Genomic DNA, 16,603 nt, shown 5'->3' on the forward strand with positions numbered 1-16,603 from the left:
CTTTGGAAAACTGCAAACCCATCTTAAAATATGAGGAGATTGGATTTTGCCATTTGTCACTTAAAGTTTAGACCTGGTATAACATAAACTTTTTAAAAGTGTCTACAGAAAAATCCACGACATACGTCACAAAATGTTTTATCAAGATGTGAGTTACACATTGCGAAAAGTGATTTTAACTTATTTTTTTAATCAGTGCCTCTTATCTTGTTAATTGGCATCTTTTCTTGTGGAAAGAAGAAATATCTGTTCTGTTGGAAATAAACAGCATTTTGAAAAGCTTTTGTCTTAAAGATGAAAGCAGCACATTTTTTCTGGTCCACTAAAAACCCTGCAGTGTCACTTGGAGTCACTGAAAGTGATCTTGTTGTTGGTCACTTGTTTTGTATTCTCCCAATGGTCTTTCCATAAGCACTGCCATCCATTTGTACCTCAAGCTCCTGTGCTGTGCACTGTGTGGCTGTCGGGACAGTGATGCTGGTTTCTGAGACCAGAGTAACTGCTGTTACCTGGGCCAGGCATGGTGTTGCTGCTACTCGGGAAGACCATGCTTTAGCTATTGGTTGTAAATAGAACTTGCTAAAAGTTAGCCATTGGCATGTTCTCTGCAGTTTCCCTCTTGCCTTTCAGGCAGACCCTGCCCGGCTGATTATGTGAAGCCTGATGGGCCTGGTGCCAGCCAGGGCAAGGGACAGGTATTGCTTCATCTCTGGCAAAAGACTGCGTTCACAAATAGAATGGCATCCTCTGCTGGGATGAATGGGTTTTGGAAGGCTGGTAACTGCTGTGTGGTGATTGAAGGGGGTGTTCTTGAGGGACAGGCTCTGGAATGGGCATCTTCCCAGACTCAGTTAACTCTCATTTCACACAGAGGTTTGCAAAGATAACTTGCAATGAAGTTTCCAGCATAATACTTCCAGTTTAAAATCTGTATATCCTGTAATCCTGCTTGTTCATTGAACTAAATCATCTGCATGAAACGGGAGGCAGAAGTGCTCAGCTGTCTGACTGCAGAACACAGACCCCACTGACGCTTCCATTAAGATATCCTCAAGCTTGTCGGACATTCTAAGGAAGTGCAAATTAACCTAGGGAAAAAGAAATCCTGCAATTTTGTGGATACAGTAGTTAAGAGGAGAGGGTTAACTACTGGCTGCTGTAGGACTCTTCTGAGATTGTATTTTTTAAAAAGGTGATATATAGAGACAGTTTGTGTTTCTCTTGCCTTTGGTCTGTTTTCTCACATTTGCTCTTACTGTTGCTATGTAAAGTGAAGTGCTTAAAGCACACACCTATATCAAGCACGTGGTGAGAATTGAAAGTATGCAAGAAATACTTTGACACTTTCAGTTATGGCCATGAAAAGTAGAGAACTCTTTGAATCTGTCAGCAGCAGTGAATGGATTCCATTAAGGAATCTTCAGGCAGCACCAGCATGGTCTCTGCACACACCTGCTCTGTATTATTAGCCATGCACATCCAAAGCTACAGGACTTGAAAGCATTGATTTAATGTCTTTCTTGACTTAAAGTGAAATTAGTCGTTTATGGGTGATACGGTGTTTTGTATTTTGGAAGGAATAGTCTTCAGAAATCTGAGTAATATCTGAATGCACATCAGTGTGTTGAGGGGGGAGGGGGAAAATAATGATATTACATGAATTTTTTTCTCATCTGCTGCTTTAAGTGGTAATCCATACTAAGCAGATGAAGTGTGGAAACTTTGAAACCTAAAACACAAACCTGATTTCTTCATGAAGGCTGTAGGGTGAAGCAAGTCACTTTGGCATTCAGATAAGAATACTCTGTTGTTGAAATGTGCTGGCCCAATGGTAATGCTTGTTTACAACTGTAGACCAAGGAGAGCACTTTAGTGACTTCTAAAAAATACAGTGGGAAACTGTCACCTCAAAGTCTGTATGTCCCAGCCCCTGTTCATTCATTTACCCATCCATGTGCTATTGCTCTCTCCCCAGCTAAACTGACCCACCTAAAACTTGCTCCTATCTGTATTTCCTTTGTCACATACAGTCAAATATGAGTAGGCTTCATTAGTGGTGTTAGTCATGTTGAAGATTTCTCCGAGATCTTTCCATCTGCAATGTTTATGTATGAATAATTGCCAGTGTGTGTGTTGTTAATAGCATTGTGAAGGCTGAACTATTTAATCACAGCCACACTGAAAGGTTTGTATCCAATACATAGATTTGAGTTAACCCTTCATCTCCCCTTGTCACTTGAAGTATTTGGACGAAAGCAAAAGACTGTGCTAATTATTTCTTACCTGAAGTTAATGTTCTCCATTGGTTGTTTGCTTCAGGAATACTGCAAAGCATTACATGCTTAGGAATAATTAAAACTAATAAAATATTCAATCTAAAGAGACTGCACAGGGTAGGAACTGGCATTCCAGCAGTAAAAGTTACTTGTTAAATACAGCTGTTTTGCAGGACTTTTTGTAAAGTGCATCAGTAGTTGTTGTGTTAGACTTCCTGGCAAGTGACCCCAGCTGAGATGAGAGCCTTTGGTTTGAGTTCTCCTTTCGCTGGTTTAACAAGGGCAGACTAAGGCCTTATCCCTGTGCATACGTATTGCAGGGGTCATCTCTGCTTGATCTGTTAAGGCCTTTCAGCTCTTACCTTTAAAATGAATAATGTAAAAACTGTTTCTCAACTTCTTAATTATTTTTTAAATTTAAGTATTAAGTTGCACTACCAAAATACTCTTGTCCCTGAGCTGAGATGTACCTTCAGAATGAAATCTTTCAAAGGCTGTGACCAATCAGAAATAAATCCTGGGGAGCACATGGTTTTCAGCTTTCTTTTCCTTCCCCCCTTCCCTCCCCTCCATCTCTCTCTTCTGCCTTTCTTTAGTTGTTGTAACTCACAGGTGTAAGTGGCTGTCAACTCTTCTTGCTTTAAAAACTTTTTCTGAAAACCTTCAAGGGAAAAACTTCTGAATTCCAGATTGATACTTCATTTTTGAATGTTAGGTTTGTATTTTATTGATAAATTATCCATCTGCTTAGATTTAGTGTATGATTCATCTTTAGTGGTGAAGATAGAATTTTAAAAGGATAACTAAATTTCATAATTTATGTTTCTAATGTGACTAATCAAATTATTTGTCTAAGTTAACACAGTTTGGAGATAATACTTATATTATTTTACTGCTGAAAAACTTCTTTAAGCAAGATACCGACATGTTTGTTGTTAGGAACACTTAATTTGCTTTCCTCCACTTCTGTTTTGGCTTCGGAGTGTTGCAGTTTTACAGGACTAAATCTTTCTCATATAAAATGTAGAACTTCTAAGAGTGGGCTAATAATGCATTGTTGCTTTTCAGCTGTGAATAGCAGAGTGCCCAGCGGCTCCACCAGCTCCTTGCACACTACAGAATCCCCTACACCTGAGCCCTGCTCACAGGCATCGAGCAATGTGGTGTCACAGTCAGTGCTCCCTATGTATCCTTCAGTTGACATCGATGCACATGTGAGTAATTTCAGTTAGTTTTGACTAGATTTTCTTTCTGATAAGTTCTGAAAGGAAAAATAATAATCTAGCAGCATTAAAAATACTAAAGCTCTCTTAAAGTATCTTTAACTTTTGAATATTTTCTTCTTTTTCCACCATGCAGACTGAAAGCAATCATGACACCGCTCTGACCCTTGCATGTGCAGGAGGTCACGAAGAACTTGTTTCTGTACTAATTGCACGTGGTGCCAATATTGAACACAGAGATAAGAAGGGTAAGCTGAAATAGTAAAAGTTTGCTTTAGAACTACAACTACACGATGTTTCAAATAGAGATTTGGGAGCTTTTGCTTCTAAAAGTGTACAAAGCTTGCAAAGATGTAGAGTTCTAGTACGTATGTGGAAATGTATACGCCACATAGTGATACTGTACGGCTTTCGATCCATATTTTGAAATGAAGTTATCTATCTGAACGGCATATAAGGCAAATTTTTGAAATACAAAGCACTTCTATTGTTACAGTTAACCCAGCACAAAATACTTAGCATCCTGGGTAGAGTTGCTAATCTGCTCAGGGATGTGATTTAGTGGTGGGCTGTTAGAATGATGTGGTCAGGTTGTGATTGGGCTTGATGATCCTGAAGGTCTTTTCCAACCTCTGCAATTCTGTGATTCTATGATTCTACGATTGGAGTAAATATCAAATCTCAGCTGACAAGGCTAACGTGGAGTAGGAGTCAGGCTGTGTATCATGTCATTCCCATTAGTCAAATTCTGCAAAATCATATCCGTTGGAGCTGAGAGAACAGAATCATCATGCTTCTCTCCCCAGAGGTCACGCTAGCCACTGGCAGTAAGCAATGTGCGCAGGAATGCATATTATCTTCTTGGAACTTCAGTAGGAATTAAATAGAAAACAGTGACTTGTCTAAAGACTTGAATTGGTCAGAGTTTAAGCCATATTGGTCAGTGCAGTACTGTTCAGGTTGTTGTTTTTTTTTTTTGTCGATGAACCTTTAAATGTAGCTGGCAAGAGTCATGCCTTACATGTCTCCAAGTGTCAGGGTCAGCAGGGGGCTAGGAGAGTGCCTGATAGTGTTTGGGCATTACTCAGAAAATACTCAATCCAGGAAAGACATAGCTGAGCAATAAAAATCACTGTAAATTACATATTTCTGCTTAAAATTTTGAGGTATCCAGTTTATTTTTAACATGATCGTTTTTTACTAGGTTTTACGCCTTTGATTCTTGCTGCAACTGCTGGACATGTTGGTGTAGTGGAAATTCTTTTAGACAAAGGTGGGGATATAGAAGCACAATCTGAGCGCACAAAGGATACTCCGCTTTCACTGGCATGCTCTGGTGGACGCCAAGAGGTACAGACATATTTGTCCTTGAGGGATTTGATTTTTTTGCTCGTTTTTTTTTTATGTACAAGTTAGTTTTTTATTTTGATGGCATAGTAAATCTTTTTTTTTCTAAAAGCTTTTTTTTTAAATTGAATAAGTGTAGATAGTTTTAGTCTCCTCCCAAGAGGAGAGGGCATTTATTTTCTACATTGGCCCTTTCAGGTTGTTGATTTGCTGTTGGCCCGGGGAGCAAACAAAGAGCATAGGAATGTGTCTGACTATACACCATTAAGCCTCGCTGCATCTGGTGGATATGTCAATATCATCAAGATTCTTCTCAATGCTGGGGCAGAAATTAATTCAAGGTAACATACCTCATATGAACTGCGTGTGGGACAGATGCTCTGTTGTTGTCTTTTCTGAGTCATATATTGGAATCTGTAGTTCTTTCAGAGCTCCTTTCAGCCTTTCTACAGTATCGATGTTATTATTTATGGTAACGTTACCTTGATTAATGCTTTTAATTTACCTTTAACTACCACAGACAAACTTCATCTCCCTTATATCTAAGTTCTAAGCGATGCTGTAGTCTGCAAACCTGTTCCTTCTCTCTCCGTTTTTTACCCTTCTGTGATCTGGAAGTCAAATGCAGTTTTCAGTAGAACCAAGCAAATATATTTTAGCTACTTCTCTCAAACCTCCTCTTTATTAGTTGTAGGAAAAGTAATGTTCTTTCAGTCACTAGAAAAACTTTAACTGTATCTGCATATTAGAAGCATGTGTTCCTGAATCAGATGCAGCCTTGATTATATGTAGTTCCATACTTGCGTGTTCTTCAGCCATTTGAGCATTTAAAAGCTGAAACACATTTTATTTGTTCATAGATTTTAGTTATCTGTTGCATGTGGTTACTCTGCTGGTTTCTGATAAGCAATTCAAAATTGCTGGTACTGCAGGAGAGTGGATGTGTTTGTATATATTAATGTTCATTTTTGGCTTCCCATGAAACATTTTCCTCTTAGATACACCTGCATTTCTCAGAGCATTCACCAGTTCTGGGAACTGCAGTTTGTTTCTTTCTCACTAGGACTGGGAGTAAGCTAGGTATTTCTCCTCTGATGTTGGCTGCTATGAATGGCCACGTACCTGCCGTGAAGCTGTTGCTCGATATGGGTTCTGATATTAACGCCCAGATTGAGACCAATCGGAACACAGCCCTCACCTTGGCCTGCTTCCAAGGCCGAGCAGAGGTGGTCAGTCTGCTGTTGGACAGGAAGGCCAATGTTGAGCACAGGGCAAAAGTGAGTATTTGAACTGCTTTTCCATATAATTTACTTTAACAAGCACGTTTCTCTCAGTAGTTATTTCTTCAAATTATCCTATTCCTACTCTATATCCTACTCTTCTAGCATTCATCCTTCTCTTTTTCAGTGGTTCAAAGGCAAATCAGTAGTGAAGGGAGGTGGATGTTTAACAGTATGTTTTTCTTTTCTTGAAAGGTATTCAAACACACTGTGTGCTGATGAAAAATTAAATTGTAGAATCTGTATTGCCCCTCTTGATATGCAAATCTTAATGCAGAAGAGAAGAATCTGAGGATTTATTGAATGTTCTTTTTTTTTTTGTTTGCTTTTTTTTAAGAATACTGCAAGCATTGAGGAAGATGCATTGTTTGCACTAGGGGAAAGCTGATTGTTTCCTCCAATTTAATAATGAAACAGATTGCCTCTGTAGTACTGGGGAACTTTTCAGGTTTAAGATCAGTACTGATATTTGTCAACAGAACAGATCGACTTCACTAGCATATAAAAACGTCTAGACTGGAAGAGATTTGTGCTGCTATAGCAATCCTCATTTGTCACAGATTTCTTTGTCCACATGAACAGAAGTAGTGCAATCAAACCTTATAAAGCTTTTATGTTAGTCTAGAACCAATGGCTTCAGTATTATGACTTTCTGCACCTCGGAAACACTCCATAGGTTGCATGTGTTGTCACTCTGGGGCAGCTTTGTTTCTCCTGCAATAAAACAAGCTTAAATCTTGTGTGGACTGCCAGACCCATTTCCCTAGCATAGAAGAATGTTTGGTAACTCCTAAGGCTGCTGAAATAATTGCTGTGTCTGCCTGCTTCTGGAATGAAGGAAAAAGGGATATGGATAAAAGCCAGCCCTCCTGGCTTTGGTTGGGCATGTTGGGAGCCTAGTGTTAGTTTATTTAATGATCTGGCCAGGCAACTGAGTTGACTAAACATCAGGCTCAGTACTGAGGAAGGATGGATATAAAGCGTGTAAAACCAGACTGGGGACATTTTCATAGAAAGAGTTGTCTTCATTTGGATCTGTTCTAGCCTTTCCTTTAGAGATTCTTTTGAAAACTTTTGTTTTTGCTGTTGCTTTTGAGATGAGTATGCAGTGGTAGTCAGTAGTTTGTCAAAGTTTGTATAAATGCAGTGCCAAGAGTTTTTTGAGACTGCTCCAGGTTAGGCTCCGTAACATAGATATAAGCAGCTAAGTAAATACAAATCTGATTTCTGTGTGTGGCAATTGTGTGTGGTTTATCCAAAGTATATTGTATGAATTTCACATCGTGTACTTCCTTCTCTTTGCCCAGACTGGTCTCACGCCGCTGATGGAAGCTGCTTCAGGAGGATATGCAGAGGTTGGGAGGGTTCTCCTTGACAAAGGAGCAGATGTTAATGCTCCACCTGTGCCTTCCTCAAGAGATACCGCTTTAACAATTGCGGCAGATAAGGGTCACTACAAGTTCTGTGAGCTGCTGATTAATCGGTAAATTATTTTTTTCATTACCAGGCCATGTATTCTGTAGCTATGATCCTCTGTGGCAAGGGTTCTCTTGTTTATGCTGCCTCTTGCATCTTAGAGCAAAGGGAATGGAAATCTTTGGAAGTAGCATATTGCATCTGCTCCTAACTCTTTCAGTGTTACCATGGAGTATCCTGCTACTCCAGTATTAATTAAGCTCAGCAGACAGCTGAGATCAGAGGTAAGCAAACAGTGTCTGATTTGGCAGCTTTGTATATTAATCCAGAAATTTCCATGATCATTGTCCCTCTGTCAGTTATGAGGCAAGGCCTGGAAATAACTCTTGGCTCTTCAAGCGTAACCCTACATGCAGCTAAAATCTCAAGGGGCTGTTCTGTTGTGTGGATAGTCACAATGTCAATGATAAGGTAAGGGGACCTTAGATGGCTAGCTGTGTAACTGTGATGCAGTAGTCTGCATTCAGTGGGCCTTTCTTCCTGGGAAGGAAAAGGGAGTCTTAATCCTTGTGTTACTGTGATTTAAAGAGCAGATCCCAAGGACACAATTTCTCTAGCCACTAGGTTTCAATAATTAAAGCTGTGTATCTAATTGTATTCTGATCTTTCATTATCTTTACTCATGTCTTATTTGATTACACTTGTACTCTTTTAGAGGAGCGCATATTGATGTTCGTAACAAGAAAGGAAATACACCTCTTTGGTTGGCAGCTAATGGTGGTCACTATGATGTAGTTCAGTTGCTTGTGCAGGCAGGAGCAGATGTGGATGCAGCAGATAACCGGAAAATAACACCTCTTATGTCAGCGTTTCGCAAGGTAGGACGCCAAGTTGTTTGTGTGAGTCAGTGTTAAATGTTTTCAAAACATTTCTCATTTGGTCTTAAATCTGACTGGTTGATTTTTGGAAGAATCAGCACAACAAAATTTCTGTTTTCATAAAACATCTACTTTAAAGTAATCATAATCTGTGAATCCTAGACCCTCTAAAGAGAAGAACTAAAACGTATATCACACCGAACTCATTTTGGAGAGATGAAAATTGTCTATAAAACAAGTTAACTAACTGTGTTGCAGAGAATTTATTAACTTTAATAAAATGTCAAACAAGTCTGCAGCTTTCCTGACAAATGAAAATACTGAGTATGCGTTACTGTCCTTCCACTGCTTGCTGATAACTACCTAGGCAACATTTAGCTATTGTCTGTGTGGCTGCACAGTGTACCCTATCAGGTGGTGGATCCAGCAGAAGTTTGCTAGGATAATATTCAGGTAGCTCAATTTGTCAATCAGACTTGCCTTGCATTAGCTCTGTGGAGTGACTGGCAAGAAAGCAAGCTGGGGGTGACAGATGAGGTCTAAACAGAGTGGTCTTGACTGCTAAAAATGTGGACAGACAGCTCTGCCCTTGAGCCCAGTTAGCTGCTCGCATTTAAAATGAAATATAAATGTACTGGACAACACTTTTCATTTCAAATAATAGTTTACCAAAAATCTTTTTGTATATTTTCAGTCTTTTGCACTGAACTAAGAGATACCAAATTTGTATTTTGATGATGAATGTTATCAGTTGTATACCAGAGACCAGGATTTTCTTTGATATTCTAGGGCCATGTGAAGGTAGTTCAGTTCCTAGTGAAAGAAGTTAACCAGTTTCCATCGGACATTGAATGCATGCGATATATAGCGACTATAACTGACAAGGTGAGTGTAACTATGAGGGAAAAGTCCCTGTATTTATTTTCAACAAAAATATGTACGGGAAATTCTCAATTATTCAGAAAGTGAATGTGTATGTTTGATTACTTTTTTCACATCTTTTTAATATGAAACATAAAATTAGTGTTTAGAGTCTGAACTATTTTGTATGTTAATCAATGCATGTTTTGTAGAGCAAGCATCTCTCCCTTAGTTCTAGTTTATTACAGATGTAATAAGAGAAGTTTTGCATTCCAGGACCTGTTGAAAAAGTGTCACCAGTGTGTGGAAACAATTGTGAAAGCTAAAGACCAGCAAGCTGCAGAGGCAAATAAGAATGCAACTATATTGCTGAAGGAGCTAGACCTGGAAAAAGTGAGTGGAGAATTGTGGTCATCTAGCTTAATGCTTAAAACTGTGATTTAGGGGCAGTAATTCTTCATGCTGTGACTGTATCTACTTTCTGTAAGTGTATATACTGAGGGTATAGAGCTGTTATTTAGCTAGACACTCCAAGGTCCTTTTTATCCACACTAGTTGCTTTCTTGCATTACTTCAGCACAGATAAAGAGTGCGAGTAAGGGAGATTTTCAGTCTCAGTGGTATCCTGCATAGTATATTGTACTTAGTGTGAAATGTAGTCCATAAGTGTTTTATAGGCCAGTGCTCAGTTTCACAAACTACACAAAGAGGAAGCTGCCACATGAGCTAAAGTGAATTGAAAAGGTGGTGTGGGAAGTGAAGTTTTTCCTCACTCCTTAAGTATCCCAGACTAATGCAGAGAAGTGATCTGTAATGAACATTCTAAATGGAGACTCTTAGAATTGTTGATGAATAATTCATGCAGCGTTTAATTAAAGAGGGAAGATGACAAGTTTTCATCTTCCAGGTTGTTAACTCATGAAGTTGGTTGCTATGCAAAGCTGCAGTATGGTGCTGCTGTTGTGACCAATCTCATACTAAAAAAACGTGGTTAAAATGAGAAAGTAAGACCAGTTAATTCTGTAATGTACTGTGGGATAGTTTTTTAAACTCAAAACTGTTAATCTCATCAATACTTTTGCAACATTGTTTAATGGTTTTTGATAAAGGACTGAGATAATGAGGGATCTTACTGGCTTTTTCAGTGAAGTTGTTTTTACAGTGTCTCTCACTTGGTTGTATTTATTGTTGTTCTTTGGAAATTTTTGGAACCACTCAGGCCTGTTGTTCCATAACGTCTGTTGGGTTTCTGCATAATGCTTCAGTTTGTGACTTGTTCACCGTGCTTTCTTCTCTTTTATCCCCTGCCCCAATTTGTAGGAAAGATTGGAATTACAATTTAGTCTTTGTGATCGTATTTAAATATGAATCCTTTTCTCCTACATAGTCAAGAGAGGAAAGCAGAAAACAAGCCCTTGCAGCTAAGAGGGAGAAAAGAAAGGAAAAGAGAAAGAAGAAGAAAGAGGAACAAAAAAGGAAACAAGAAGAAGATGAAGAAAATAAGCCTAAAGAAATTCTAGAACTACACGAAGATGATGATGAAGAAGAAAATGATGATGAAGGTAAAGAATGAGTGTTTAAATGTGAAAAATGCAGTTCTATAGTTGCCTTTTTAAAAGCACCTAGGTAAGGTAATCTGTTAGTAAGCTGGCTTCTTGGTACTGTGATGATGTTGTATAGTTTCTACCCTGGTTCTTACCTGCTGTTAGAGTGTGGAGGCGCTGCGTTGCTGGTAAATCTTTGTTTCTTCTTCTTTGTTCCCAAAACTTTTTCCTTCTTGGTGATCTTACATCTGCATATAGTGCAGATACACTTGACAGCTCAGCAGGAGTATGATCTTGGTTGAAGTGTCCTCAGTCAGAGGCACTGATTTATATATTTTGTGATTTTTGTTTTTTTTTCTAGCGGAGCAAGAAGTTCCTATAGAGCCTCCTAGCGCAACGACTACCACTACAATTGGGATTTCTGCAACTTCAGCTACTTTCACCAATGCCTTTGGGAAGAAGAGAGCTAATGTGGTGACTACTCCCAGCACAAATAGAAAAAATAAGAAAAATAAAACAAAAGAGACTCCTCAGAATATGCAGATAATTTTGCCAGATCAGCATATATCTTTAGCACAGCAAAAAGCAGATAAGAATAAAATAAATGGAGAGCCAAGAGGTGGTGGTGCAAGTGGAAATAGCGATTCAGATAATTTGGATAGCACAGACTGCAATAGTGAAAGTAGCAGTGGAGGTAAAAGTCAGGAGCTGAACTTCACAATGGATACAAATTCCTCTGAGCGGCGCTATGCCTCATTGCTTATCCCTTCTCAGGAAGAAAAAACGAGCACTTCAGCTTCAAAAACACCAACAAGGTGAGACTTCATTGTTATTTCCCTATTTCTTCAGTGTTTTGCCTGTGCTGATGTAAATTTTCTGTAGCTCGGGCATTACAGCAGCTGGAGCATTCTTGCGACCAGAGAGAGTAAGCTTGCTTGCTTGTTAAATTACGTTGTCTGGTTTGCTGAATGCAGCTTTGTCAAAACACTAGAGATAAATTCTTGTTATTGTTGACTAGTTTAAACTACTCTAGCAGAACAGTTAAGTCTCTGCACTGTTTTAATAACTTTGCTAAACTCTGAACTAATTGGAGTAGATTTTAGAATAAACTTGCAGGGAATTTAAAAAAGTGAAAGCCAGTCTTATAATATAATCACAAGTTATCATTACCCTATGATTGTTTTCTGATTTCATCATTAACTTCTTTGAATTGCCATCTCTTTTTTATTTTTTTATTTTTTAAGGAGGGAAGAGGCTGATGACTCTGAGCATTTCACCTGCCAGGTTGATGGCCAGTTTGATTTAACCTTGTCAAGCCAGAGGTGAGAGTCAAAAGAATTCAGTGAATGTACAGGGTCCATACTAATGACTTGGAAGATCATTGAGTTGCCAGTGAAGGAGCTAGTAACTAACAGAAACAACAGTTTCTGAATAGGATCATTACTGAAAACCAGTAAGCTTAAATAACCTCTTAATCTGTAGCCTTTGCTGAGAAATTTGCCTCTGCTAACTTTTACTTATATGGAAATCAGATTCATACTACTTATATTTTTATCCCAGCGTTAAGAGAGGTAGAGGCTATAGGGACTGATCTGCAGGACGCATGGTTTACCTTCAACAAGAATGCAGACCTGGCATCAAAAAGTGTAGCAAGCATGAGGCTGTTGGCTGGGAGGGGGGAAGATAAGTTGGGCTCTCAGCTTTGTGGATTTTTTTGCTGTTTTTTTTTTTTTTTTTTTTTTCTCCTCTAGAATTAACATTGTTAGCCATTATGGTTGTGAGGAGGAGGGAAGAGTTCCCTAAAATTCTTAAGAATGTCAGAAATTGGATTGTCTGCATATCCTGTTTTATGAATATAAACTGAGTTTTGCCTTGGACCTCTCCTACAAATGCCTTGGAATCCTGTATGACCCACTAACATAGAGTTAACTAAATATACTGAATTCCTTAAACTGAAGAAAGGGGTGGTTCTTCTGTCAGATAGAAGTATACCTAAAAACCACGACAGTAATGAGTAGGGCTGGTGTGTTTTTTAACTTCTGCAGGTGCTCTTTACTTCCGGCACTAAGCAGTCTTTCTGAAAAGTTTCTAAACTTTCTCCTCCTGAATTTTTCATTTTCAGCATAGACTTGTTGATGATAATGCTGTTATAATTGAAACATTTTCTAAATATGCCTTAGGTTTGTTTTATTTTGTTATATTTGTTATACCAAATCACTTTATAAGTCATTCATTGAAGACTAGCCTTATGTTTTAGAGATTGCCTCTGCTTCAGTGCTGGACGTGAACCTGAGCACCCAGATACACTCTTTTTACATTCATGTAGATAAGTTAGCCTACAGGAGCTTAGCTGTTCCTCTCTTTCTGTCTCATCCAGACTTTACTCTGTTTTGTGTTGCCAGTCTATTGGTACGGTTGTGTTAGTACAGGTTTTGCATACGCACTTTCATGTTGACTTCAACAGGAGTAAAATACCCTGCGATCTGTGCACCACATGCAGTTACCTGTTCATAAAATGGGGGGTGCGGGGGCAGAGGATAGAACCACTTACCTACTGCTTACCTAATTACAGGGGATCTCTAAAAAGAGATGAAAAATGAAGACATTTTCTAGTACCTAGTAAGAAAGGGACATGATTATAAAAGTATTTTTTCTTAAAAACCTATTAAAAAGGAGAGTGTGTAATCCAAGTGTAACTTAATGGCTGTGTAACACTTATTATAAAGTACTTTATAGATTATGCCCTTAGTGCTTCTAATATTACTTGCTTCAGTTTAGCACTCCATTTTGGAAGGAATGCCGTGGACTAAAATGTAAGAAATTATAGAAGTCAGCCAACAGTTCTTCCAAATTTGGGAAATTAAAAAAAATAAAAATGAAAGCAGTTCATGCTGGAAGTGCTGAGGTCCAGAAATGAATGCTCTCATACTGTCAGTTTTGTTCTATAATTTGTAATCGGCACGTTTCTGTTCCCAGACTTGATGGTGAAGGTAATTCAAATTCTTTGTCAACTGCTTACAAGCCTGTTTCCCTGCCTCTGACCTCTCCAAATGTAAAGCTGAATCTGACCAGTCCGAAAAGAGGCCAGAAAAGAGAAGAAGGCTGGAAAGAAGTGGTTAGAAGGTAAAGAATTTAATTCTGTATTTAAGAAATGTTTCAACATTTTTACTTGTAAATTATACTCAAATGTAGAATTCCATCAGGTTCATAAAATTATTCCACTGTAATAATTAGAAAAAAATCCATTATTTTTGTCTTGCAGTGCTGTAAAAACAAATTAGAGTCCTAATTTGTAGTACCCCCTCACTAATTTAACATGATATGAACGTTTTATTTGGCATAAGAAGGTTTCTTTACATGCGTTGTCATTGGAGTAAAAGTTAAGGTATATCTTAAGACACAGAAGGAGGGAACAAATGGCAGCAAAAAAGCTCCTAATGTGGATGATTGCTTGCAATGAAAGTGGAGTAGATGTTGGTAAAGTAGAAGACAGGTGGATGATCACTTTGTGGCTAAATTTCATGCATTTTGAGTGGTTACCTTGTTTGCCAGTTCCAATGAAAATTTTGTGACCTTAATTCAGTGTTGAAAAGCCTTTTAAATGTAATTGTACTTCTGTAAAGCACGCTCCCTTTGAAAATGTTCTGGTTTTTTTGTTTGTTTTTTTTTTTTGCTGTCTAGCTAATAACCACTCAATCTCATCTGCAATCATTATTATGTCTGCTACTTTTAACTAGTAACAAACAAACAAATCTGGCTGTCGTGTTTTGCTCCCTTTGTTGAAAAGGAATGTCGCATGAACATACAAGTGTCCCTTGTTTAGGTATGCTTATAGTGCCCTGCTGCTTTTCTGTTCTGCAGTGGTATAACTGTATGTGCTCATTCTAGGAAATTTTAAGCTGTGCACCATAGTTGCACAGAGGAAGCTACAAACTTCATTATAACTTTATAAAAAAAAAAAAAAAGGCATTTTAATCTGAAAACTTAAACATATGAACCCTTAGAAAGTTGGCTCAGTCTTCTGCCTTTTGTTGCATTTACCGTACGTTCTCTGCTGTGCTGTGTCCTTGCCAAATGTACAGTCACAGACTGCCTGCCACTTGGTGAGTCATGCAGGCATGAAACTGTTGCAGAGGCAGCTGACTTGTCCGGTGCTGCACACAGAACCTGCTATTGACTCAGGAGCTCCTCCATCTCTCCTCCTGGGTCTCCTAAGAATTGCTTTTTTGGGTGTTGTCTGCTGTTCAGATAGAGATGCTAGTGTTCAAGAAACAGCATCTAAAACCTGAGATTTCCTAGTCCTTAGGGGATCAGGTCTTGTCAAAAAGACTATGTGCATAAATGTTTTGCACATATTTGCTGTGCCCTGATGATTGGTAAAGCATTCATCCAGCCAAAGAGCTGTTTCGCAACTGTAGCTTTGTGTACAAAATGCCTGGGAGCTGCATGCCTTCATCTTCTAAGTCTCTCCCAGTCTCTACAGCAAGATTTTTTCTCCTCCCCTCTCTCTGTGAGTATCCTACTGTGGCTAGAAGGGATCAGAGAAGTAACCAATGAAAACATCCCTTCTACCCTTGACAGGCAAGTAGGCAGAGTTTTGAAAGACCCTCCCCCTAGCAACACTCTGCAGCCAACACCAATTGAACAATTTCAGCTGCAGAGAGGAGGGCGCTGCTGTTCAGGAGCAAAAAGGTACTGTTTTGGGGTACTTAAGGTAAAAACCACTGAGATTTGTGGGTAGGGAGGGAAGTGGCAGTGGGTGATGGGTGGAAGGGATCCTGGGTGCTGGGGCAAGCTCTTTTGATGGAGGAATTTCTTGGTCGATGGTGGCGTTGGGGCTCCTTGTCGGCAGAGTTGAAAGGAACCGAAGGGACAGCTGGAATCCTTGATATAATGGGATCTCCTCAAGTTAGGTGATATTGGGAGCTGCTGTTTGGGGAGGGAGCAACAGAGTTGTCTGGTTTGAGCAGGGAGCCTTTGGGGTGGGTGGAGAGACAAATACCCAAAGCATGAAGTTGCCTTCGGATTGAGAGCTTGGTGCATAATCTGAGTGCCTGCAGATCAAATTACTTGAAATTCTCAGAGTGAAATAGCTGAATGAAGCTTGCAGCCTTTTGGGAGGATTTGTGGTGATCTGTACAGTGTTCAGAGGTGCTTGAACTGTGGTTTCTGAAACCCCTTTGAATCCCCTCTAATTGTTCAGTGTTGAACTACTATTGCACAACACTAGTAAGCTGGAAAGCACTGTATGGGCTTGAGAGGTCCAACCTTTCAAGTCTGGGGACAGAAGTGGCCCAGAGAGACCTTGGCAGAAGTCTGGATGCAAGCATAGATCATGTTCAAAGACTCCTCAGTGCTGTATGCCTGCACTGACCCACCAGCACCGTGTAAATCAGAAAAATGCTAAGATGACTTATTTTACTGGATGTATGCATTGAAGTGTTTGTGGCCTAAAAGTGAGCCTGCTCCTGAAAAATCTGTGCTGCCTTCATAGTGGCTTCCAGCAGCTCACTGGATTGCAGAACTGCATGGTTTAGCAGTCTGATATCCACCGTTGTGTAGTGTCACCTGTTAAACTTTAAGATCTTTTGTAGTGTCTTTGAGGCCTAAAAGAAATGGATACTACAAGGGTTGTGAATACACGTGGTACACAGAGCTCATCACTGAGAAGATCATGGAAAAACACCTTCTACTAGTTATGAATGATCAAAGTAGCTAAGCTGTGGCCTTCTGTATATGAAGCAGTGCTACTTAAGTAAATTTAGGTCAATAAGCTTT

At 39.2% G+C, this 16,603-nt stretch overlaps 1 protein-coding gene across 9 annotated transcripts in view; it reads left to right on the plus strand.

Moving 5' to 3' along the window:
* LOC122188688 (ankyrin repeat and KH domain-containing protein 1-like) overlaps nucleotides 1–16,603 on the plus strand; it is a 104,501-nt gene that overhangs the window by 73,818 nt on the left and 14,080 nt on the right. For all 9 annotated transcript variants that reach the window (XM_042887191.1, XM_042887190.1, XM_042887192.1 and 6 more), the window contains 14 exons: nucleotides 3,345–3,490; nucleotides 3,636–3,747; nucleotides 4,704–4,849; nucleotides 5,045–5,187; nucleotides 5,910–6,123; nucleotides 7,434–7,609; nucleotides 8,258–8,420; nucleotides 9,210–9,305; nucleotides 9,558–9,674; nucleotides 10,669–10,843; nucleotides 11,187–11,640; nucleotides 12,070–12,147; nucleotides 13,802–13,948; nucleotides 15,407–15,517. In XM_042887191.1, the coding sequence (XP_042743125.1) occupies nucleotides 3,345–3,490; nucleotides 3,636–3,747; nucleotides 4,704–4,849; nucleotides 5,045–5,187; nucleotides 5,910–6,123; nucleotides 7,434–7,609; nucleotides 8,258–8,420; nucleotides 9,210–9,305; nucleotides 9,558–9,674; nucleotides 10,669–10,843; nucleotides 11,187–11,640; nucleotides 12,070–12,147; nucleotides 13,802–13,948; nucleotides 15,407–15,517 (2,278 nt within the window). The remainder of the gene's footprint in view (nucleotides 1–3,344; nucleotides 3,491–3,635; nucleotides 3,748–4,703; nucleotides 4,850–5,044; nucleotides 5,188–5,909; nucleotides 6,124–7,433; nucleotides 7,610–8,257; nucleotides 8,421–9,209; nucleotides 9,306–9,557; nucleotides 9,675–10,668; nucleotides 10,844–11,186; nucleotides 11,641–12,069; nucleotides 12,148–13,801; nucleotides 13,949–15,406; nucleotides 15,518–16,603) is intronic.

This window comes from Lagopus leucura, unplaced genomic scaffold (assembly GCF_019238085.1).
Source record: "Lagopus leucura isolate 7727_CA_CO unplaced genomic scaffold, USGS_WTPT01 Super-Scaffold_100075, whole genome shotgun sequence".
In the NCBI taxonomy this organism is placed as follows: Eukaryota; Metazoa; Chordata; class Aves; order Galliformes; family Phasianidae; genus Lagopus; species Lagopus leucura.